At 37.7% G+C, this 26125-nt stretch overlaps 1 protein-coding gene across 4 annotated transcripts in view; it reads right to left on the reverse strand.

The window, feature by feature from the left end:
* The window catches only part of PDGFC (platelet derived growth factor C), a 180337-nt gene that overhangs the window by 52192 nt on the left and 102020 nt on the right, over positions 1-26125 (reverse strand). For all 4 annotated transcript variants that reach the window (XM_054717658.1, XM_054717657.1, XM_054717659.1 and 1 more), the window contains one exon: positions 4151-4331. In XM_054717658.1, coding sequence (XP_054573633.1) covers positions 4151-4331 — 181 coding nt within the window. The remainder of the gene's footprint in view (positions 1-4150; positions 4332-26125) is intronic.

Below are 26125 nucleotides of genomic sequence, written 5' to 3' on the forward strand. Positions count from 1 at the left end.
ACAAAGGTAACAGGGTGAATGGGAAGTGAGTGCAGCTCCACTTGGGTTCAGACAGCTCTAAGAGGAAACAGCTGAATGTCTATGAGACATTAATGAGCAGCTGCGATGTGTCTGGCATTGTACTAGGCATTTAATAACAAACCTAAAAGTAGGAAGTTAATAGTCCAATAAGGATGTGCAGTTAATATCATTTTTATCATTAGCAAGGTAAGAAAGCATTGTTGGCCAATGGCTCCGAAGGTCCTAGTAGTGGGTTTGCATGGAGACTATTGCCTCTGGGGAATTGGGTGTGCTAAGTATGAAGTTCATCCTTGGCACATAAAAAAAGTATCCAAGATGATGGGTGGAAGGAGGGGGCGTGAAGGGGCACTTGCCCCTGAGCAAATGACACAAGAACTTTTAAGTCTCTTCTCCAATGACACAAGAACTTTTAAGTCTCTTTCTTCCCTTAGGCTTTCATTCATTGATACACAGAGAAGACTGATGGATTGCTGCCCTGCTAGTAAAAATATTGGAGGGAGTAGATGGACAGAGGAGCATCATTTAGCAATACACAATAATAACTCAAAACACTCTGCAAGGCTTAATAGCAACATTACTTTTCAAATTTTGCTCATCAAATCTTGCTCTTTCTGTGGGCACTTATTGACTGTAGAATGACTGCAGCTGTGTGGGATGACGGATGGATATATGGAACCAGGACAAAGGATAGGCAAGGAAATGGCCAATAAATTGTCAAAGTCAATTCAAAAGAATGAAAGCTTGTGAAATTGTAAAATTCATGTCAATAATCACTCCAGAGAGCAATATGGAAAATTAAAATCACCAAGTCACACTTATTAGGCAATGTAGGACCCTACCATCATGTTCTCTTGTTTTCCTATGCATAAGGCACATTTAAATAAGGTCCCCTATGCTATTTCTCCAAAAAATTCCATTTTCTGCAGCCCATCACAGGTCAACTTAGTTGCCACACCAAATATGTTTCCATAGATACCAAGAGAATGTCAATTCTCATCCCACCAAACTCTATATTTACAATTTATCAAGCTATTTCAATAACTATTTACATATGCACTGAATTTAATTTTAATGACATAATCAGTGCTACATGTTTCACCTAAAGTCTCTCAAATGCAGGCCGTTTCTGGTGTTAGTCACAGCAAATCTCTGGTAATAGGTCAATACCAAGTGGCAGGGCCCTTGTTACTCCAGGATGGGTGGTACTTACCATGGACCCTTATGGTTCTTTATCTCATCTCAAGGCTCATAAATCTGATATTCACTTACAGATAAAAACAGTGTCTCTGTTAGTGAAGCTGGGGTGAGTTGTACCATCAATTTAGCATTCCAGCATTTATTCAGAACCTCTATTGTGCCTAGAACTGATCTAGGCACTATAAAATGGCTGTTTTTTTTTTTTATCTTTAAATAATCTGTATAATGACATTGGTCAAGATTCACAATATAATTTAGAGCATATATTTTAGAGATATCTACCTTAAGTTCAATTGTACACAATAAATGATTCTACTGTTAGTAAATGAATAAATTATCATTTTCAAACTTCAGTTTGGATTTTATTGTTGCTTTCTTGGCTGTAACTTAAACAATACTTAAATTTCTTAATATGTTGCTTAAATAATATTCAACAGACCTGAGTTTGGGCAATCAAAAAGGAAAATTTCTGCTAACATTACAATGTGACTATAATATATAAAGTTAAGCATTTATTCCATATTTTCTGATTTGACTCATGAATTCTCATGAATTGCTACCTGACTATATGCATAGTGTTTTATATTCAAGAGTCTACATGCTAATGCATGTAGCCCACACCATGTTGTGTTCCCAATATACCTACTAAATAGCTAAAAATCATTAAAGATATCAATTTTATATTTATATTTATTTATTTTACTTTTTTCATCAATATTTATCCCCTCTATGCCCTCTTCCACCTCTACCCACTGCCTCCACCCTAGCATTCACCACCCTGTAATTAGTCATATTTAAAAATTAAACTAGATGACATCATCATATTTGTAAAAGGACTTCTGATTTACTATTATAAGAATGTGATAAAAATACCAAAGGATTTTCAATATTTCTGTTTCAGTGCAATAAGCAGATAAAATGTTTGAAATAACACATAAAATAAAGGGTGAAAGCAATCATGATACAACTAAAACTAATTATAATGAGAAAAAATAGATTTCTTAAATCACAATGAAAATTTCAAAATCTTTTTTTGTAGGGTGTTGGCACAAAAGCCATAAATATTATTTAATCAGAATAAATATTAAGATAATTAGAAAAATTGAGCTAAATACTTTTTAAAGATCTATTTTACTATGATTTTTTAAAAATACTTTTCAAAAATACTTTTAAAAAATCTATTTTACTATGATTTTTAAAAAATATTTAATATGCTTACCTTATTAAAAGATAAAAAGTATGTCATGTACATATTTGTAAACAATACAACTAAAAAATAAATTTTGGTGGGTGCAGAAAAGCATGATGACTCCTTAATGGTAGAAAAATAGTAAAATATCACATAAGAGATGGACTTTTAGGTAATTTCAGAAATAATTTTATTAAAATGACATTAATGTCAGATAGTACCAACTTTCTAACTTTGCAATGTATTCATTTCAAAAGATATATATGAATTTAAAATTAGAGCCATCAGATACTTCACATCTTTAAGGTAAGAGTATCATTTAGCAAAATGCAAAAGGTTATCTATAATAATAAAAGAGTAATATGCTAATTAGACCATACATCCTTCTGGATGACCTTCCGGAAGGCCAGAGGGAAGTCCGGGTCTTGGGTGCCAGAGGGAAGCCAGTGCCGGCAGCTGGGAGAAGGAAGGCCTACTCTTGCACAAATTTCGTGCATCGGGCCTCTAGTCATATAATAAAGGGTCACAAAAATTCTAGAAAACTAAAATTATATTTTATTATTTAATACTAGAGGCCCGGTGCATGAAATTCGTGCATGTGGTGTGTGTCCCTCAGCCCAGCCTGCACCCTCTCCAATCTGGGACCCCTCGAGGGATGTCCGACTGCCCGTTTAGGCCCGATAATGGTAGGATCAGGCCTAAACGGGCAGTCGGACATTCCTCTCACAATCCAGGACTGCTGGCTCCCAACTGCTCACCTGCCTACCTTCCTGATTGCTCCTAACTGCTTCTGCCTGCCAGTCTGATCACCCCCTAACCACTCGCCTGCCAGCCTATTTGCCCCTAATTGCCCTCCCCTGCAGGCCTGGTCACCCCTAACTACCCTCTGCTGCAGGCCTGGTCACCCCTAACTGCCCTCCCCTAACTGCCCTCCCCTGAAGGCCTGGTCACCCCATACTGCTCTCCCCTGCAGGCCTGGGTCCCCCTCAACTTCCCTTCCCTGCAAGCCCGGTCATCCCCAACTTCCCTCCTCTGCCGGCCTGGTCACCCCTAACTGCCCTCCCCTGCAGGCTTGATCGCCCCCAACTTCCCTTCCTTGCAGGCCTAGTCCCTCCCAACTGCCCTCCCCTGCTGACCTGATCGCCCAAAACTGCCCTCCCTTGCAGGCCTGGTCCCTCCAAACTGTCCTCCTCTGCTGGCCATCTTGTGGCAGCCATCTTGTGTCCACATGGGGGCAGTCATCTTTGACCATGTGGGGGCAGCCATCTTGGGTGTTGGAGTGATGGCCCATTTGCATATTACTTTTTTATTAGATAGGATGACCATATTTAAAATTAATTCAGGAAGAATTTCTATAATCCAAAATGTGATAGTGATCCTTAAGTGATAAGGATAATAAATGCACTAAATTCCTTATTTTGTTCAAGAGAAAATTCCACTGATCCTACTAATTTCTCATCAACACGGAAATACCAGACAGTGAATTAAGTAGTAATGGGTTTGTTACAATTGTCTAAATGTTGTACAAAGCACATTTTATTTCATTTATTGAAAAAGTATTTAACATGGCTAATGATCTACTGTGATGAAATTCAAGTTGTGATAACTAGAGTGACATTTATTAAAATAAAAATTAAGCCAGAGAAAAGTTTTTGTTTTCTCTGATTCTCCAGTTTGAAAGGAAAGAGAAAGCAAACAAGTAACTGAGCTAATTAAATAAGCAGATCTCTGAGTGGTACTTACGGGCATGACAATGTTATAGTGGATGCAGAACCCTGGTTCAGAAGGAAAATATTCATCAGATACAAATCTTATCCTGATTTGATTTCCTTTAGAAATCTGTTTTCCTGGCACAGTCCCAGAACCACACCAGCGCCCTAATATAGATCCATCACTGGGGTCCTCAACTTCTACAAAATCATACCTGCAAAGAGAAAGACAGAAGAGACACAACATCATGATCTGTCATTTTGGCAATTCATGTCTGGGGTGCAGTAAACCTACAGACCACAGCTATGAGCTCGTCCCAGATTTAACTGGATAAATAGAATCAAATATTCCAAAAAAAGGAGACACGCTGAAAATGCATGCCAAACTAAAGAAATATGAGTCCCTTATTCTAAGCCCTCTCATTTTACGATTAGTGAACTCCAAATTCACTAAATAGCCATCTCAAACCTTAAATATTTTGTATGAAGAAACCATCTCTGACATTCAATTCATGAATTATTCAATTTAATTTCCATTTGGACCTGACAGCCTTATTCCAATCTTAATTCCTGCTGTTACTGCCCATTACTTTCTGACAGTAACTCATTCATGCTAGTTAGGCTCCTTGGCTCCCTTTACTCATCTGTGATGCAATGTGATGGGACCTTCATTATAGAGCAGCGATGTTCAACCCTTTTCATCTCATGGCATACACAACCTGATTACTAAAATTCTGTAGCACACCAGAAATATATATTTTTCCTATCTAACAAAAACAAAAGGTATAATCTTGATTCATTCCCACCAGAAAACTATCATTGTGTTGGTTGTTGTCATTTTTTTATTTGACGATCTAAGGGAAAAGAGGTCAGTGTCTATGATTGAATAGTCAGGTAGTGCATGTTCTAAAAATTCTTGTGGCACACCAGTTGAAAATCGCTGTTATAGAAACATCTTTCAAACCTCACTTTGTACTATACTGTCTTTGTGAGACCTTTCTGGGTGTTCTCAGCTTACTGTCATCTTTCTATTTTTGATATAAAATATTTTCAATATATGTATATACATATATGCTAGTAATCCATCTTCTTTCTTACACTGTTAAATCCTTGAAGAAAGGAATCAGTACTGACATATTTTTATTTTATAATGCATTACACACAGAGTCTTAAACATAAGAAATGATCAATTTTTTAATAAAACACATGCTAACTTTGGTTTGGAAGGTTTGGAGCAGCAGTTATCATTGAAAGCAGTATTGCCCTTTTAGTGAATGTTTCAGAATTTTTTAAAGGCATTTTAGGTTGTTTCAATAATTGGGAGTAAGGAGAACATATGAAATTTAGTGGGCAAGGTCCATAGATGTTCACCGTGAAAAGTCCTGAAAATCAATATTTGCCCCACATTCTCCATGCTTTTCAAGGAGTTCACTGGATATTCATTAGATTTCTGCTGTTGTTCATCTGAGTATAGAATCTAATATTATCTTACATATAAACATAAATATGTTTTCCAGTTTTAGTTTAAGCCAAGTTTCCAGAAATTCAACTATCAAATAAGTAGAAGAAAGTTTCAATACTTTGGATCTTTTCCAATAGTTACTTACTATTTTGGAAAAACATATCAGTAACAGGTACATTGCATATAACTATTTGCATCACAATTAAAACAATTAGACTTATCCATATTTGTATGTATCTACATCTATATCCATATCTATATAGTATAGAGATAGATATATAGATAGATCTAGATCGATATTTTCTCACCTGAGGATTTTTTAAATTGATTTTAGAGAGAGAAAGGAAGGGAGAGAGAATGAGAGAAACATCGATATGAAAGAGAAACATTTACTGGTTGCTTTCTGTAAGTGGCCCAACAGAGGATAAATAGGTAATTGCTTATATGAATTGCACTTCAGAATACTAAACAGAACATTACAAAACTTCTGTTAAAAGGGAAGTCTGACATGGTTGAAAACCTATTGGTAATTTGTTTAAAAAGACTAAATTCAGTAGCTACCATATCAAGTAAAAATAATATATTTTGTGCAGTATTGAATTTACAGAAGAAAACTGTTGAAAAAGGACATTGTTTATAATCTATCCTACCTAATAAAATAGTAATATGCAAATTGACCGCACCTTCGCTATGCCCACCAACCAAAGCCACACCCACCAGCCAATCAGGGTGAGTATGCAAATTACCCAACCAAGATGGCGGTTAATTTGCATACGCTGAGGGAGAGAGCAGTGAAGACTGAAGACAACTTAGAAGGAAGAGGGAGGAAAAGCAGAAAGCAAGGTGGCTGCCAGAGGGAAAGCCCGGGCGGGGCGGGGCGGGGCGGAGCGGGGCGGACGGCAGCGGCGCACAGGTGCAGGAGCGACGGCGGCATCGGCAGCGGCAGTGGCAGCGCATGCGGCCGCAGAGGCCGCTTTCAGGATTCTTCCTGCAAATGGGCTACTAGTATATATATAAAAGCCTAAGTGACTGTTTGATTGTTAACTATTACGCACACTGACCACAAGGGGGCAGACGCTCAATGCATAGGCATGGAAACATGGAACAGACTGATGAATCTCAGAGGGAAGAGGGGAGGGGGGAAGACGGGAAGAGATTAACCAAAGATCTTATATGCATACTAGTGGCCCGGTGCACAAATTCGTGCACTAGTGGGGTCCCTTAGCCTGGCCTGCGGGGATCAGGCTGAAACCGGCAGTCCGACATCCCCCGAGGGGTCCCGGATTGTGAAAGGGCACAGGCCAGGCCGAGAGACCCCACCGGTACACGAATCCATGCACCGGGCCTCTAGTGAATTAATAATAATTATAAATCTTGTCCGAAATAAGTATCCAGAATTATCTTATGGTGTGTAACGTCACCTGTTTCAGTGTCATTTTCTTCATCCTTATATTGAGAATAATGCTACCTAACTCACCGAAATATTTTTTAAAAAGGAATGAAACAATACACTTGCAGTGCCTCAAACGTTGTTGCCACTCAGCTGCCTCTCAATAAAGTTTGCTCCTCATCTCTATCCTGCATTGCTGCCCCTCACCCAACACCTACCTTTTAATATACCTTGATAGTTTGAAAGCATTAAATAAAAAAAACTAGATTACAAAGGGAAAAGGTTATTTCTGCTATGTCAAGTGACAAGTCTGGGATTATAAATTACACATGCACTAGCAGCCAATATAGCCATTCCAGGAATTTTAATGTATGTGTGTGATGATGGGACCAGGGAGGGTGGGGTCAGGGGTAAGAAGAGTTGGGTACAAAGACCGAAGTAGTTATCTCAGCTATATCTCGTACAGAAGTTGATAACTACCATTTTAAATCAAAGGATAATTTTTACATCAAGATTGTTTACTTGTGAAGCAAAGCTTCTACTGATAGAGTATCTGTTCATTGTGTGCCTGTCTGATGCAGGTTACCACCACTGCTGGTTTGCAGAGAGCCAGATGTCAGGCCCAGCTAATCCTTCTACAAGGATTTAGGAAGCACTGACTGGGTATAAAGTGCTATGCTAGATTCTCAGGATACAAAGATGAAATCATAGCTTCTTTGGGCTCAGGGTCCATAAACCATTTTGGTGAGCGCTCTAATGAGAGAATGTAGGAAATACTGTGGAATACTGGCAGAGAATGAGTAATTCTATACAGTGAGATTAGGGTCAGTTTACAAAGAAACATTTGGGCTGTCAATGAGTACTGATTGACTAGGGGTGGAAAGCGGGGGCAGGGGGGAATGGAAATGCATTCCAGCAAGAAGTACAATACATAAGATGTAATAGAAGAAAGAAGGGTCCAGACACGGTCAGTTGTGAATAGATGGGAAACAAAGAAGTAGATGGAGATCAAGCTGGAAAAATAAGTGTAGGTGAAGAGATATTTCAGAGTCAGATATTCAAATATTATTTTGTGGGCTAATGTTGCTGACAGGCAAACACAATTTCAACAGGGAGTGTTGCTTTTAAAAAAAGTTAACATTTTAAAAAGTAGAATTTCACTAAAAAAAAATCTGGATCTTTGTTAAATTTGAAAATCTGGTAATAGTAAATATCATTAACCCTAGGGTGACCATGAGGGCACAAATATCCAGAATTGGTGTCAGTTCCAGGAGAGGACCTATCTTTGTTTAATTTACTGTCTTATCCCTAGCACCTGCATGCCTGGCACATAGGAAACACTGTATCAGTGTTTGGATAATGAAGGAATGACAACTGAGCCTCCGTTCCTTCATACCAACTCAGGCTGGGACCAAGGGGAAATATCGTTAGATGGGACATGCTTTTTCTAATTTTTATTGCTTTAAATACGTTTTTATTGATTTGAGAGAGGAAGGGAAAAGGAGAGAGAGATAGAAACATCAATGATGAGAGAGAATCATTGATCAGCTGCCTCCGCCTCTTGCATGCCCCACACTGGGGATAGAGCCCACAATTCAGGCTTGTGCCCTGACTGGGAATCGAACCATGACCTCCTGGTTCATAGTTCGATGCTCAGCCACTGAGCCATGCCGGCCTGGCATAATTTTTTAAAATCCCCATATACTTTTGATGCTATTAAAAAAAAAAAAACAACAACAAACTAACACCCAAATCTGCATTAATTTCCATTAATTGCTCATATAGGCAGCTGCTGAATTTGTCACCCTTGCAGCATACGAGGCACAGCCAGGAGGTTTCAATAAGGAAGAAAAATAGAATCATCACATATTTGAGCAATGCCAGGAAACAACATTTCAAGTCTGGGTCGAAAGCAAAGATTCTTTAACAAAAACATCCTGAAAAGGAGCTGCAGGGAAACAAGTGAAAAGCCCCTGTGAGCGATGGCACAGAACTAAGGGACACTATCCACCATAGGTGAGTTGGTCAATGAAGAAAAAACAAAGAAGATCTGACAATTGTGAAGTCATATGCAATAAACTGGTTGGGCAAGACACATCGTGCCAAAATGTACCTTCACACCATTTTCAAAATAACTACTATAATCTTTTTAATAGAAGCACTTAAAGAGAAAAGAATATCATCTGGAACAAACCTAAAACTAACTCACATAACCATTTTAGTGTAGTATATTTAAAAGGCATTTTTTTAACCATACACGGAAATATCTAAATTATAAATGTTAAGAATTCATTAAGGAACAAATAAGTCTTAAGGCTTGCCTTATCTAACTTATATCCTGATATAAAAATTAAGTCCTGCAAATAAGAGAGTGACACGTACAGTGTTACATTTTCATGGAGATTTTTTACTCAATTTGATGCCATTAAAAAAACCTCACACGCTAATCTTTGTAGCAATTTCTGCATTTGCAGGTAGACAGCTGGCAATTAATTCTTACATGCTCGTACAAGTTTGGCACGAACATTTATCATAGTGCTTTAAAAATCTACAGTTTTTCATTCCCTGAAGGTTAACTGAAATGAACATCTAAAAGAGTACTATATCCTTTGTGTATAAAACAGTAGAACTTAACATATACTACTAATTGTTTTATAGTAAATTAGGCATTTTAAGATTTTTTCAGAACTGGTGTATAACAATCATCCACTTATTCTACCATTAATTTTTATTATCACACCCAATAATTGTTTAGATGTCTATGGAATTGAAAATTATTAATAATATAATTATTTACTAAGGTTTAGTTTTCCCTCTTAATCAAAACAGTAAATTGTCTTGCTAAAGAATATAGTCACAAAAATAGCTTTTTTTAACTTAAATCTTATTCAAAATCATGTAAAATGGACCAAGTGAAGATCTACCTGTGAAGTATTCGCAAGCCTCATTGTTGCTATCGAAACTTCAAAATAAAAAAGAACAAAACAAAAACCATTGGCACTTGACATATTTCTTTTTAACTTGTTTGAGAATATACTGTGATTGGAAAAAGACACCATTTGAAGTTCTTATTTTTATTTTTCTGATAGAATGCCACTGACAAATATGGGATTCAGTGCAGAAGTTGGTTGGTTGATATACCATAAAATAGTCCAAAACATAAAGAAGAAAATGAAGACAGAAAGTAATGATATAAAATTATTCTATAGGCCTTATCAAATGAAAGGGAGATCATAAAACCACTTGACATACAAAAATTAAATCACAAAACATACTCATCCTTAAAAGCAGAAATCTGCACATGCCCAGATGACTGTACTGGAGACATGGTAATCTTATAAGACACTCTTAAGTATTAATTTCCAACATGCACAATTGCTCACATCAGTATTTAAAGGATTTACTAAACCTATTTTATGAGCCAATCAAACATCACTTTCTCACGGCAACATGATACACAGCACACAGTGCTAAGTGGTTTATAATGATCACTCCCTTTCTCGAACATACCCCTGGGGACCCAGGAGGATTTATGTTCTTTTATGTTTAACAAACAAGTCTGGTATTGTAGACAAAATTTTCATCCTCATGTGGGAAGTTAAAGACTGTGAGGCCAGGAGGACTGCTTTCTTACTCCTAAGGATTGTAAGGAGTATACCCAAGAAATAAATTCACTGGTAAACAGAATTGTCAGACACCCAGCTTCCTTCAACAAAAATAAACCAACCCTGAAAAACAGGCTGTTTCTAGTTCATACGAAATAAAACTCTGTCAATTAAATCTGCCCTATGAATTATGGAATCTGACGGGAGTGGGAAATCCTGCCAACAAATAGATGTGGATCTTAAAAAGGCCTGGCTCTGCAAGTGTCAGCTGGAGTCTGAGCTTGTTGGGAAAAGTAATGACATTAATAAGATGACAGTTATTCTATAGGGCTTATTGGTTTAGCCTTCAGTTTAGCAGAAGACCCCTCATATACAGAACATAAGTTTTAGATCCCTGTTTGGAACCAGAGTGTTCATCCATGCTTTAACTTACATTGAAAATAAGTTTTAAAAATAGTAACTATATTGCTACTTCCTTTGTATACATTAACTCATTTAATCCTCACAAAAATCATAGAAAATTGATGATGTTATTGCACCCATTTTATATTTTATGAAATACTAGAGGCCCAATTCGTGGAAGGGGCTCGGCCCTCACAGCCATGGTGGCTTGCCTCAGACCTCACAGCCCTGGCTTCGTCTGGAAGGTTGTTTGGAAGGACATCCAGAAAGTCATTCAGCTGTCAGGTCTAATTAGCATATTATTATTTTAGACTAGAGGCCCGGTGCAGGAAAATCATGCACTCAGAGGCGGGGGGGTCCCTCAGCCCGGCCTGTGCCCTCTCACAGTCTGGGATCCCTCAGAGGATGTCTGACTGATGGCTTAAGCCAGCAATTGGACATCCTTAGTGCTGCTGCACAGACAGGAGAGGCTCCCGCTACTGCCGCTGCACTCGCTAGCCATGACTCCAAAGTTTTTTACTTTACCTTTGGTAGGGTAGGTAAAGATAATGATTACATGCTTACATTTAGAAAGTAAACCTGATACAAGCTAATGTGGGTTATGAACAAAAAATGGCTCCAAAGTTTTTTACTTTAAAAACCATCTGGAATCAGAAAAGAATTTAGTACAGTGACTAAATATAGAATCAATATACAAATATCAATTGTTTTTCATTGCAGCAAAAAACTGAATAAAGAAAAATGTCATTTATAGTAGAATTATAAAAATGCATAGTAGTAAATTTAACCATTAAAATATAAACACTATATGTGGAAAAACATACAATATTACTGAATGACAAAAAAGCAAAGATTTATCAAATTTTTTATAAAAATCCCAACAAAGCTGCTAAAATATGTATACAAAATAATAATCATACTAATAGAGCAAATATTATGTAGTGCACGCTATATAACAGATACTTTATAACTATTAACTGATTTAATTTCAAACACAACCTTCTCTATAGCCACTGTTTTATACACATACTAGAAGCCCGATGCATGAAGATTCGTGCTAGAATGGGCTTTCCTTTCCCTGGCTGCCAGCACCGCCTTTCCACTCCGGCCCAGCCCCTTTCTGCTCAGGCCCCGGAGCCGCCTCTTTCTGCTCTGGGAGATGCCTCTTTCTGCTCTGGCCCCGCCTTCCCATGCTGCCCAGAGGCCCTGAGAGACCTGGGGTGGGGCAGAACGCCTGTGTCGTTGCCATGGCGATGATGCAAGTGTCCCGCCCCCATCTCTCAGCACCTGTGTATGCAAATTAACTGTTATCTTTGTTGAGTTAATTTTCATATCACTCCTGATTGGCTGGTGGCATAGGGGAGGTTCGGTCAATTACATGTTTGTCTATTATTAGGTAAGATTAGAGGCCCGATGCACGAAATTCTGGCAAGGGTAGGACTTCCTTCCCCCAGCTGCAGGCTTCGCAGCTCCGCCCCTGACCCTGCCCCCTGCCTACACCTGCTTGGCCTGGAGCTGCCTGTGTCCGTGGCCGCACCCCCCAGTTCCCCGGAGCCTCCAGATAGATAGCCCTGCAGAGGGTGACCTGGGCCTCCCTCTTTGGGATGATTACAGAGCCCCCCCACAATCGATTGCCCAGCTGGCCAGTGGCCTGGGTCCCCTCGTTGGTGCAATTGATCTCGGAGCACCCCACATCAATCGCCCCGCAGAGGGTGGCCTGGGGCTCCCTCTGCAGGGCAATTGTGGGGCAATGGTGGGCCCCCCAACCAATCACATCGCACCTGCCTTGGCTGGCCTGGTGCCAGTGCATGTCATAGTGTGGTCCTCTGAAAGGTTTTTGGATGGTCGTTCTGCTGTTTGGTCATTTGGTCAATTTGCATATTATGCTTTATTATTATAGATTATAGATGGGGAAACTGAGGTACCGGGAAGTAACGGAACAAGGCAAAAGTCATTACAGCTAAGAGAAACAGAGCTGGGACAGGAATCTTGCTTTATTTAAACTTCAGAGCTCATATTCTTAACCATTACACAATGCTGTCCCTAGTTAAACAGGACAAAACAAAAACTCACCCAACTCAATATGTAACTATTTATAATATACCATTGAGAATTCTGATTTAAACCCTCCATATTTTCTTCTTTAAAATGAACTATTCATTAACTCTCAAAATCATTGTGAGGATTAAGCAAGAGAATAAATATAAAGTGTTTAATAGTCTTTAACAAATAAGTTTCTCAATAAGTGGTTTTGTTTGTTTTTAAATAATTGCTATTATTTCAACCACATATGCAACCCATGGAAGATTCCACCCTGTAAGAGTGGACCTCAGAGGCCCTAATACAGTGAAACATTGTGTGGATCACTACTTTTGGCTCACAGCATACCCCAGCCTTCTTGGTGATTTTTCCCTGTAGGAGGGAGTATCTGTCTCGAATCTAACCTGCCTAGAACAATATAAGTATATATCTATATATATCTATCTATATCTATATCTATCTATAGATATATATGGTTTCTCCTTTCATGTAGTAGAAGACAGATTCATCAATAGAATGTGAAAATAATGAGTACTTAATTTTTGTGTCATTATTTTATATACTATAAAAAAGCACAATAATAGTATCAACTTCAACTTAGTGATTGTTGTAGAGATTATTGAGTTAATATATAAAAAAGCATTTTTTTGCTCAGCATTTTTTTCCAAGACTGATCAGTCATTGAAATGTTGACCTAGTCTAAGTCTATTACTACTTGTGTGTAGCTATGCATTTTTATAGAAATACCACCTCATATCACTGTACTATTAATTAAATAATGCCAAGAGATCTGGTATAGTATTCATGTTCTTTTCTACTATAAGGACAAATTTTAGTTGTCTTCATAACTATCTTGTCATTAGTTTCACAAAAAATTCTCATTAACATTTAGGCCTGCCTAGTGTGATGCTCTGTGGCATGTGACTGCTTATTAATTGCATATTAATTATATACTCACTATTAAATAAGTAATAATTAAATATCAGTTCATATGAATGACAGTACAGGGTGGGCAAAAGTAGGTTTATAGTTGTAAGTAGACGAAACAGTTTATTCTTATGTATTATTATTTATTTTTTATTACTCTATTATTTATTACTAGAAGCCCGGTGCATGAAATTCATGCATGGGAGAGGAGGTTGTCCCTCAGCCCAGCCTGCACCCTCTCCAAACTGGGATCACTCTCATAATTTAGGACTGCTGGCTCCTAATCACTAGCCTGCCTGCCTGCCTGCCTGATTGCCCCTAACTGCTTCTGCCTGCCAGCCTGATCACCCTCAACTGCCCTCCCCTGCCAGCCTGATCACCCACAACTGCCCTCGCCTGCCAGCCTGATCACCCCCAACTGCCCTCCCCTGCTGGCCCAATCGTCCCCAACTGCTCTCCCCTGCTGGCCTAATCACCCTTAACTGCCATCCCCTGCTGGCCTGCTTGCACCCAACTGCCCTATCCTGCAGGCCTGGTCACCCCCAACTACCCTCCCCTGCCAGCCTGATTGATCCCAACTGCCCTCCCCTGCTGGCCTGATCTTGCCCCAAACTGCCCTCCCCTGCCGGCCTGATTGCCCAAACTGCCCTCCCCTGTCAGCCATCTTGTGGCGGCCATCTAGTGGCAGCCATCTTGTGATAACACTCGTGATGCCACCTAGGCTTTTATTATATAGGATTATTAACCAACTTTTGCCCACCCCTGTATACCTTTACTATTACAATGGAACCCACTATAATATTGAAAGAAAATAGTTGAGGGAGCAAATTTTAAAAACGAAATTAACATTCTACTCAGACTAAAGCAAAATTTTTCTCTCATGAATCATCATCTTGTTACTGTCCCTTCTACTTTAAACACACACAATAAGAATTGAGAGTGTTCCAGTAGAGGTAGATGGGTATAGCAAAAAGGTAAGACCTCCTCCAATGCATCCCAATCATTGAACTTAGGATATCTAAGAATATTAAAATGGGAATGTATATATCAAGGTTTACTTAAAGAGCATCAATTTAAGATTAAGAAGGAAGGGTTGTGAATATGCTTCCTCACCTACCCAGCCCCAAAACTCTTCCAGGCACAGGAAACCCAATATAACCACTACTAAAAGGCACCCTCCAGGCTGCTCCTCCTTAAGAACTTTGAATAGCTGAATTTCATTGCCTAAACATATTTATCAAAGGCCATGACATCATTCATTAAGACATCTTTAAAGGATTTTGCTATAGGTTAATGTCTTTCTGTTTTTATCTATACTGCATCCTTGCTACATTTGCAAATACCAAGGTATTCTAGAAATGGATTTATCTAAGGCTAAGGGAAACATTTAAGTAGTGTGATAATAAAATCTGGACAGGATTCATGTAATTCTTATAAAGCATTATCATAACTTCAGGCAAGATTTTAAAATAAAATATTTAAATAGGTGATCACCAGTATAAGGCATTTTAAAGAGCTCATCTGTTTAGATATACAAATTTACCTTTTGGTGATCATGTCTGTAAAAATGATGAAATGAGTTTCCTTTAGAATATACCAAAGTGAAATGCAAATGTTAATCCTTTCAGGATATCGGAGAATTTAAAGTATAGTTCTTGAATATAAGTGTTAAAAAAAACAAAACCTCCATATATATTTGAGCATTTATACTTACTGAATATTTATTTTATAACAAAATAAGTTCTCCTAAATGCAATCTAAAAAAAAAATCCTCAATTAAAAAAAATATTTTCGACATTCCAGCATAATTCATTATTTAACATTTTGACATCAGTAAAAACAGATTGAAACACTTGTGCTTTAACTAACACAAATAGATGAACAGATTTTCAACCTGATTGATGAACTGATTCTTTTAAGGAAATAGGTGTACAATATGAAATGGCTCTAGGCTTCAGGTTGCTCTTTGGCAAAATAAAGGAATAAACTAGATAGTATAGAAGGTCTTTTTTTAAACTCCTAGCTATTTCTTTTTCTGGTTTGAGAACCAAAAACATTTCCTTTGGTGTGTTTAGCTATGTCAAAAATACACACCTTATACACAGAACATGTTATTAGAATATTACACACTATAGTATTTTCTAGAAACTTTTATTTTTTTCCAAGGTCTGTACAGCACTGTTATCACCAAATTATCATAACTATCTACAGGCAAAATGCATGAAAACCAACTTATAAATATCAATGTATTATGAAATGAGAAAAAAACATATACTAACAAAAGTGTTGAGTGGCTAAGCAAATGCACTACACAGTGCAATGCTGTACTGTGCAAGGCCACACAGGCCCAAGATTAGGAGGACCTTAATCCCATCAAGGGAAGTGACTCCACCTCCACCTCTACTGAAGATGTCATAACACCTCCTCCTAACTAAGTCATTTTCACAAAACTCTTCCAAAGTGCCAACTGGTAAATGGGGGAGACCTACAGCTACTATAGACTCACTTGCTGTCTTGCAGGACAAATTCATTTTTGTTCACCATGTAGCACAAATCACATCTTCAAAAGTCAGCCTTTAGAACACAGAGGCACATTTCGGAATGTATTTGACATAACCTCTATCTGACTCTTCGAAAAAGAAGTATATCCCTTATCTCTTATCAGATACTAGAGGCCCGATGCATGAAATTCGTGTAAAAGTAGGCCTTCCTTCCCCCGGCTGCCAGCACCAGCTTCCCTCTGGCACCAGGACCCAGGTTTCCCTTGCAGCCCCAGCTTAGTCCGGAAGATCTTCTGGAAGGAGGTCTGGAAGGACATCTGGTCTAATTAGCATATTAAGCTTTTATTATTATAGATAATACCAATTAGATTGGTTCAAAAAAGCAATAATAGAATGAGATCTGGTATAAAAGAAGATGCTTAATAAATGAAAGAAGTTTTTATTATCTAATGAAAATTCTTAGTTTTCTAAACTTTCTAGTTTTTCATTCACCTATAGTGTTTAACTTATAAGATTGTTTCCAACAACTAACAGGAATTTTACTTATATTTCAGATGCTTTCCTACCTTTTCTTCAGTGATCATTATATAGAATATATGCATATATATTTTTATATAACTTTGGGATATGTATACATGCACATATATACACACATATGTGTGTGTATTTAGGGTATGAATATTAAGAGTATAATATAGGTATAATGGGTGAGATTATAATTATATCACTTTCATTTTTATATTACCCATTAGGTAAGTATATATTTACTTTAAGGATATTCATTATCAATCTATGCAATTATTGCAATCTCCTAGAATACTTTAAAAACATAAAAAAATATGCACTCCAGAGACAGAGTTAGGTAAAGCTGGTATCAATTTATTTTAAAAAGGATTTAAGAAAAAAACAAAAACACACAAAACAGCAACAGAATTTCATAGACACAGACAACAATATGATGATAACCTGAGGGAAAAGATAGTGGGGGAGTTAGAAGAGGGTAAAGAGGGAATAAATGGTGTGTAAGGAGACTTGACTTGGGTGGTAAACACACAATACAATATACAGATGAGGTATTGTAGAATTGTACATCTGAAACCTATATAATTTTATTAACTAATGTCACCCCAATCCTATAGAATAAAGAGCTAACATGCTAATTAGACCAGAGGGCGGGGCGGAATGACCTTCCAGAATGACCAGTGGGCAAGGGGAGGGGCCACAAGGCAGCCGGGGCTGCGAGGGCCGAGCCCCTTGCATGAATTTTGTGCATCAGGCCTCTAGTAAATTCAATAAAAAAAGAGGTTTACTTAATAAATTTGAAACAATCAATCTTCACTAAAGAACTAGATTCTGTGGAGACTAAAATAAACCATTTAATGGAAATTTAGTGAACTATAGACATGAATATTATCTCTGAGATTTCCAATCTTGACAAAAGAAAAGTAATTTAACCCCTTTTGTGGGAAATTTAGAATATCAGAAATTAGAGAAACAAGTCATCCTATTCATACCACATGTTAAAAGTATGAAAACAACTTTTTTGACTCTCATGTTCACTCTTTTCACTATGACAAAAGATTTATGGGATATATGAGATTTATGAGATATATGAGATTATATATGAGATTATATTTCCCACATAACCTGATTATATAGAGAACCTGATGAGAAAGAGAGAGAGAGAGAGAGAGAGAGAAGAGAGAGAGAGAGAGAGAGAGAGAGAGAACTAATTTCTCAAGAAACAAAACAAAACAAAAATCTTCACATGAAAGGAAACATTTCAGATTGTTAGGTGATTTGATCACTGTTATAAGTCCTGCTAAGGCGATTACTTCATATTTTGCAGCAAGAAAGGGGAAATAAGAAATACTAGGCTTAATGCCCACTTGGCTAAATCTGCCTTCCTGGGCAATATCCCTAGGCAGGGTTTTTTTGGCCTTAGGTTTGTTTTATTTTCCTCTTCTCACTTTTGAAATTTTCCCTTGCTCTGTATTTCTTTCTTTCATTATCCTGTTAAAATGACCCCTTTAAGGTGCTTTAATAGCCAGGATTCCTATCATAGCCTTTAATAGGTTCCTGTGCTACCAGAAAACTTAGCAGTTTTTAACAGTTTCAAACGTATCACTCACTTCATTTCCTCTTTTGCTCCAGATGTTTTCTCTTAGATTTCTCACTCCCTGACAGAAATAGGATAGCCTTTTTTATATTATCTCATGACTTCTATTCATATACCCAGAAATTTTTACCTACCTACTTATTACCTCAATTCCCCTCTCTGAAAAATGCCAGGAATCAATCATGCATTTCACTTCTTAATTGTATTAGTCCTATAGGTAAACAAGTATATAATAAAAATAAAGGTAAGCGTACCAAACCATTTGGTAATGTGAGAACCGAGAACCTCTGTTTAATATTATTTCAGTAATTTGATAGAACCAAACAGAAACTAGACCTCGTTAGTTCATAAAAGCTGTGTTAATTAACACACATGTAGGCAAAATTGAGGTCCAACAAGTAGCCACTTATAGTCATTTATGGATTCTGGTTTCAATTACAAAGCTGTTTATATTTTCACTTAAACTAGAGTTTAAAACATGAAAATATACATTTATATGCCTTTAAAATATTGTATAGCATAGGGCAATTCTAAATATAAATTTAAACTATAAGCTCTTTACTGATAAAGGCAGAAACTGAAATTTTTATTTTTATTTTTTATTTTTGTAATCTCCATGTCCCTAGACTTTATCTACTATGGGACACTATGGCACAAGGACCCATTCTTTTTGGTTGGTCTAAGAACTGAAGTATTTCAAACGCTGAAGGAAAATAAAAGATCAAGCAGTGGGCCTTCTCCTTGTACCCCCACCCCAAGCATCAGTCCAGGGATCTGATGAAACACAGACAACTTTCCATTCTACGTGGGAGCCTTTGGGCAACTGAGTAATTGTGGGTTACTTGGGGCTCTAGTTATTTGTGAACCTCAACCTGGGCGAGACTGCCTATTTCACCAGATGGCAAATATGATCACATTTTTTTAGTACAGCAACTCCAGCAGTAATATCCCTGTCATAGGTCAAGAACGTACTTTATATCACCAAGTTATGACTAATGGGTTCCAAGCACATAACGGCAGTACATTTTGTTGGATATACTTAGAAATTGCATAATGGCAACTTTTTAAATATTGAGCATGGAATCCTTTGTTTTAGAGGATCCCATGCTCAATATTTAAAATGTTGATTGATTTAAGCTTCTCACTATCAATCATATTACTTCCAACACTCCTCTTGGCACATGTTCACTTATTCTTCATATTTGAGCTAAATATGACCTCCTCTGAGAAGCTGCCTGTGAGTCCCACAGCCAAAGGCTGCAGCATTCCGCAGCATGGTCCACACCACACCCATTACGATTTCGAATTATATGTTTTAAGTGCCTGTCCCCTTACAAGTCAATGCTTTCTGGAGGCCAGGGGCCCATTTAATAATCTTTTTAGTCCCCAAATGTAGCATGATATTTGGTGCATACATAGTAGGGACTAAATGAGTACTGTGTGATGGATGGAGGTTGGTTGAGTGCGCTTACACATCCATCATATGCTAACATGCACACATATATCCAAATATATAGAGACAGAGCACGCCACCAAATAGTCATGACTACACATGTGGTATTGAAGTATTCCTAGATAAGTAATATTTATACTCTTGATCATTTTTTCTTTTTTCCCCCAGTTCTGGCTATTCACAAACAAGCTTGACTAATTGTCTTTAAAAATGCAAATAGCTTTTTAAAAAAGACACTAGACTTTATTCAAATTAATAAATCAGACACTGTTTTTTGAAATTCTTTATAATGTTATCATCCTTCATATTTTCACATACTGGCCATTAATATGGTGAGCACTTTGATTTTGCTGTGTATAATTGGCAAACTGCTTAATACTTGTTATGCAACTTGCTGTATTTTAATTCTACAGCTTAGCTATCTTACTGTTTCTTTTCCAAATCTGTCTCTTCTGACTAGGAAGCTCAGCTAACTGAGGACACATACCTCATCCTCAGTGGTAGTCACTAAACTGAATAAAGGTTAGAAAAGTAATTTTCATTACATATTGTCTAGTAAACTCAACACTTATTTTTATTAGCAATCATTCTCTTTGACTAAACATTTTACCTTTTCCAAGGAAAGAAACAAGCAGGACTGAAGATGAGTTTTTCTTTCTAATTCTTCCCACCTGCTTTCTTAAACAGTAGATTAATGAATTATGAAGAGTTCTGTAGTTCATCCCTTTCCTTCTCACACACAGCCCATCTCATTAATTGTTAGTTCATCTATCTTTGTTTATTTCAAAATATTTTTGTTTATTTCTTCTCTTAGGACAGAAATCCATCCAGATAACTCCAATAGCCTCCCCTAAAGACTCTCTAACCCATATTTTCCCTCCTGCACCCTCCACACATCATGTCTCTACACCACTGTGAGACTTTTTGCTTTAAAAACAGGCCTATTTTGTCATGCCATTTTCATAGAACATACAGGGACACATATGTCATATACAAAACCATCAATAGTAATTTATTTTCTTCTTTGTCAAGTCAGAAGCTTGGACGTTCTATTTTTCATTTAAATTTAATACATATAATTCTGGGTTATAGATTGGTATTTTGAGAGTTGGGTTCATATAAGCCTGTTTTTGAGAAACCAATAACTGTTCAATGTGCCATTCATATCAGATTTTGAGTTATCTCAGCTAAAGGCTACATTCCAGTGGTGAACTCATGAAGGTAAATATTAACTGTTGATGTATCTTGGCAGCCATCGTGCTGGTGACCTCCTACCAGCCTGTTCATGTCTGTTCCGATGTCTCTACTTTGCAAATACATTCTATTCTTCACAATTTAGCATTTAATTTCAAATTAACTTGTTTCATTCCAGCAAAAGTATCTAGTTTAGATGTTCCCTGAGGGCTAGGGTTATATTAACGTTTCTGCTCAATTGCTCAGGCCTCATTAACCTGGGTGGGTGTTCAATAAGTACATATTAAATCTCTCATTACAGGAGCATCACTTCACATCCCCTAACCACAGCCCAGTAAACAAGAGCATAATTAAACTTGAACTCTGTTCCAATTGTAAAAGATTTGATGACCACAAATTCCTATTATTAGCAAACAGTTTGGGGATGGAATTATGTATTGTAAAGCTATGGCTACTTTATTACCAAAATCATCAAATACAAAGTCAATTGTTCAAGTGATCATGACTTTCTTAATGATTTAAACTCTTTTACAAGGTGTTATTTTTATTTAGTTTTAGGATGAACAGAAAAGACCAATAATGATGTGTTATCTTGCCCAGCAAATAATCTAACAGCTAATAGAGATAGTGAGAATTCTATTCTTGTATAATACTAAACCTTAGAGCAAAGGTGTGGATACCATCCCCTACCATTTACAACTCTGTATATTTGGACAAATTTATATCCTCTTTTAGCCTTTATCCTCCTTTGTGAAATAGGGATAATACCTACTGTGAATGGTTGTTGGAAGATTAGAGTTTATGTGGGTAACTAATTAGCTCAGGGTTTGGCAAAGAAGAGGTGCTCAGTAAATGGTAGACTTTATTACATGGCATTTATCTGCTTGGGTTCTCTACCAGGCCCTCAGCCTGGGAGCATCAGAAAAGTACTGCAGTCTGTAAGCCTGTAACCTACAGAAGTCATCTTCTTCTCCCACCCTTCCTTTAAAAAATATAGATAGATGATAGATCGATAAATAGATAGATAGATAGATAAATAGATTTCAGAGAGGAAGGGAGAGGGAGAGAGAGATAGAAACATCAATGATGAGAATCATTGACCGGTTGCCTCCTACAAGCCCCTTACTGGGGATTGAGCCTGCAACCAGGGCATATGCTCTGACCAGAATTGAACCCTGACTACTGAGCGACACCGGCTGGGCCCTTCCTTTCTTTCTTCCTCCCTCCCTCCCTTTCCTTTTCTTTCTTCCCTTATCTTTTCTTTTTTTCCCTTTCTTTTTATGCTACCTGGAAAATTCTGAATTGATTTCAAAGCTTCCTTTTTTATCTTCTAAGAAATTATTCATATTAAAATTGTTGAGCTATATTAACAAGTAACTAAATTTTGCTGAGCTCAAAAGAGGAGTGTCACAATTTGCAGCATGATGTCTTACTATTAACAGTCAGTCATTTGGAAGTTCTTAATCTAGATAAATAGTAGGTAAACTGATCAGAGAGATTTTTCCCCCCTCAAAATACCCTAGGATAATATATAGTGCAGGCCTCATTTCCAGCAAGTTTAACCTCAATGCCTCAGCAAAAACAGTGCCTACCACAATCCCGTGAAATAATTTTAGAAGCAATAAATTATGACTGGTTCCATTTACACAAATATTTTGATATCATGAACTAGCTTGCTTGTTCAAACTGAGGGGCTAAGACGGAAAGCTGCAGATAGAAAGGTCAAGAAGGAGATGGTGTTTTTAAGTTACTGCATGGGGTTTCTGTGGAGAAAGGAGTAGGGGGTTAAATCAGCTGCCATATGGGGAAACAGTCTGTCTCCCAGCAGATGGGAGCATAGTGTACTTGAGATTTGAAAATGTATTCAAACATTTTTCAAGTGCTGAAACAGGTATGAGGAATAACTTTTTTTGGTGGGAAAAAATATTTGGGCAATTAAATTTCAAAATGAATTGTATGCCCAATACTACTTCATAACTATGGAAGCATACTGAATCAAAAAATTCTTGGTTCCATTAAATTTAGGAATTCTTCATGGTCTTGAGTCATACAGTGAAGAGCTTGAAAATGGCAAAAGAAACAGCTGAGCACCTGATGGATGTCCAAGCAGCAACATTTTTGTCATATTAAACTTAATTTAAAGGAAGAAGATTCTTAAAGCTCAAAATGGAAAGGAAAGGGGCTAGCTAGGTAAAACACAGGTAATGTTACATTACTTCCTCAGAACAGGTGTGAGATGATGAGAGAATGAACGGGACTATATTATAGCATTTCCAGAAAGCTACTTTTACTGAACTGATTAAAATATGTTTATCAAAATTTTAAGAATTTACCATTTAAAACTAGTGTCAAATTAAAAATGGATTTTAATCCCAGGTATCATGTATAAAGCAATAGTTTAAGAAAGATGAAGTGATTTTTTTTTTCATAAAAACAGAAAAGGTATAGTATCTTAAACTGTAATATTTACAAATAACTTTTATAAAACTACTAGGGGCTCAGTGCATGAAATTCATGCACGGGGCGGGGAGGGGGGTTCCCTCAGCCCAGCCTGCACCCTCTCACAATCCAGGACCCCTCACGATCAGGCCTAAATTAGCAGTCAGACATCCCTCTCGCAATCCGGGACCACTGGCTCTTAATCGCTTGCCTGCCTGTGTGCCTCATTGCCCCTAACCACTCGCCTGCCTGCCTGACCACTCCTAACCACTCTGCCTGCCTGCCTGATGCCCCTAACCACTCTGCCTGCCTGACTGATGCCCCTAACTGCTTGCCTGCCTGCCTGATCGCCCCTAACCACTCGCCTGTCTGCCTGATCGCCCCTAACCCCTCTGCCAGCCTGCCTGATCACCCCTAACCACCTCTGCCTGCCTGCCTGATCTCCCCTGATTGCCTGCCTGCCTGCCTGCCTGATTGCCCCTAACTGCCTCTGTGTCAGCCTCCACCACCGAGGCTTCATCCGGAAGGACGTCTGGAATGACATTCAGAAGGTCCTTCGCCTGTCCAGTCTCATTAGCACATTACGCTTTTATTACTATAGATTACCTTTTTGAATGAAGGCAAGACAAATGTCAGTGTCTCCACATATTTGTGAATATTCTAGGAAAATAGTTCAGTGTTGGAAGAGACTTAAATCTTTATGTGGAACACAAGATTATATTTTAAATTGTATTTTAAGCATAGAAGGATAAAGCAGGCTAAGTGATTATACCAAAGCCATAGAGATAGAGATAAATGACAGAATTGAATCTGAAACATGTTGGGCATTCCAAGCAAACCAGTGTTCTTCCTAGTAAATTAACTCCCTCATTTAAGTAAGTTGCCAATTCATCCTACCAAAAATAGCTAAAGGGTCGGTATGGTACCTGCACAATAGGAAATTCTCATTTCCCAAATTAGCACTGGTTCCTCTCACTATCTGAAAGGAGAGTGTTCTTATGTATACTGAAACTGCATAAAGTAAAGAAGCAATTACCATTAATTGATATGGAAAGAATTAGGAGTGTTTCCAGACCCAAAATTCAATATACATACAATGTCTTTATCTTGTTCACCACGATGGAAAAATCTTAATTAGCGAAACACCCTTCAGAGGTCTCTTAGGCTTTTTGGATACCTCAAGACTCATCTTGCTAAGCCACACACAAAATGAGTCGAGATAGAGCCCAAATGCTGACAGGCACAGTTCAAAGGGATGGTGGCTTGATGCTGGGATGCTGATGATGTAGTTTCCAGGGAAAGAGCTTGGAAGTTTGCCACAAGGGCTTGGTTTGCCTGCTGCCTCTATAACACTCGCTGCAAAACAGACGCTCAACACTATCCTCTTCAGATCTCTTTCAGTTAGCAAAAAAAAAATGGTACTAAGTTTCATGAAAGCAAAGTGGAGTAATGCAAACTTATGAAAAGCAGAGGGATACCTGTAGGTACCCACCTATAGTTCGTTACTAATTGCCCACCTCTGAGAGAATATCTATGAATACACAGAGATCTCTCCAATGGTTCTTAAGCCAGGGACTGGCTTATACAAGCATCCATCATAACCAACATTCAGTTTCAACTTACCTGAGGCAAGTCATAGCCACCCTAAACCATTGCCTTAGATAAGCACTGTGATAAATTAAGGTAAGGTTCTCTTGATTTGTCTTAATGAAATGTTAAGTTGAAGTGAGGTCCTTTTCGTAGCGTTTTTCTTTAAATATGTTAATCCAATAAAAGAACATTCTCCTTGATTTCTATGAGATTGTCTACTAGTATATACCAGTAGAAAAATCCTTTATTATTCACTTGTTTTCTGAAAGTTTTACTGAATGATAACAGTTGCTTCTACTTTCACAGAGTCAGTCTATTGGGACTCATAGTTCTGCTACTTTACCTACAGTAAATATGGAATAGGAGATAATATTCAGATCATTCCTTCTGCTGAAAGCGGAGGTAAATATGAACAACATTGCCAAGGAAGCAGGCAAGTGGTCCTTAACTGCCATTCTCTTCCTTCACATGTGAATCAGATGCAATAAAATCGTTTAAGCTTAATTTGGAAGGGTTTTGTTAAATATATTAATTTAAACTTTGTTAATTACATAGCAAAACAATAATCCTTTTGTAAAATTTATATATTTTCAGTCACTGGGAAAACCATTAGAGGAGAAATCAAATAATAATTAGAAACAATTTCATCAATCAATTAGATCGATTTCTGCTCTAACCAGTTTGGCTCAGTGGATTAGAGCATCAGCCTGTGGACTGAAGGATACTAGGTTCAATTCCAGACAAAGGCACGTACATCAGTTGCAGGCACTCAGCCCTGGTTGGGGGCACTCAGGAGGCAAACAATAAATGTCTCTCTCACATTGGTGTTTCTTGCCCTCTCCCCTCCACTATCTCTAAAAATCAATGGAAAAAATTTCCTCGGGTGA

Source organism: Eptesicus fuscus, chromosome 6, assembly GCF_027574615.1.
Source record: "Eptesicus fuscus isolate TK198812 chromosome 6, DD_ASM_mEF_20220401, whole genome shotgun sequence".
Lineage (NCBI taxonomy): Eukaryota > Metazoa > Chordata > Mammalia > Chiroptera > Vespertilionidae > Eptesicus > Eptesicus fuscus.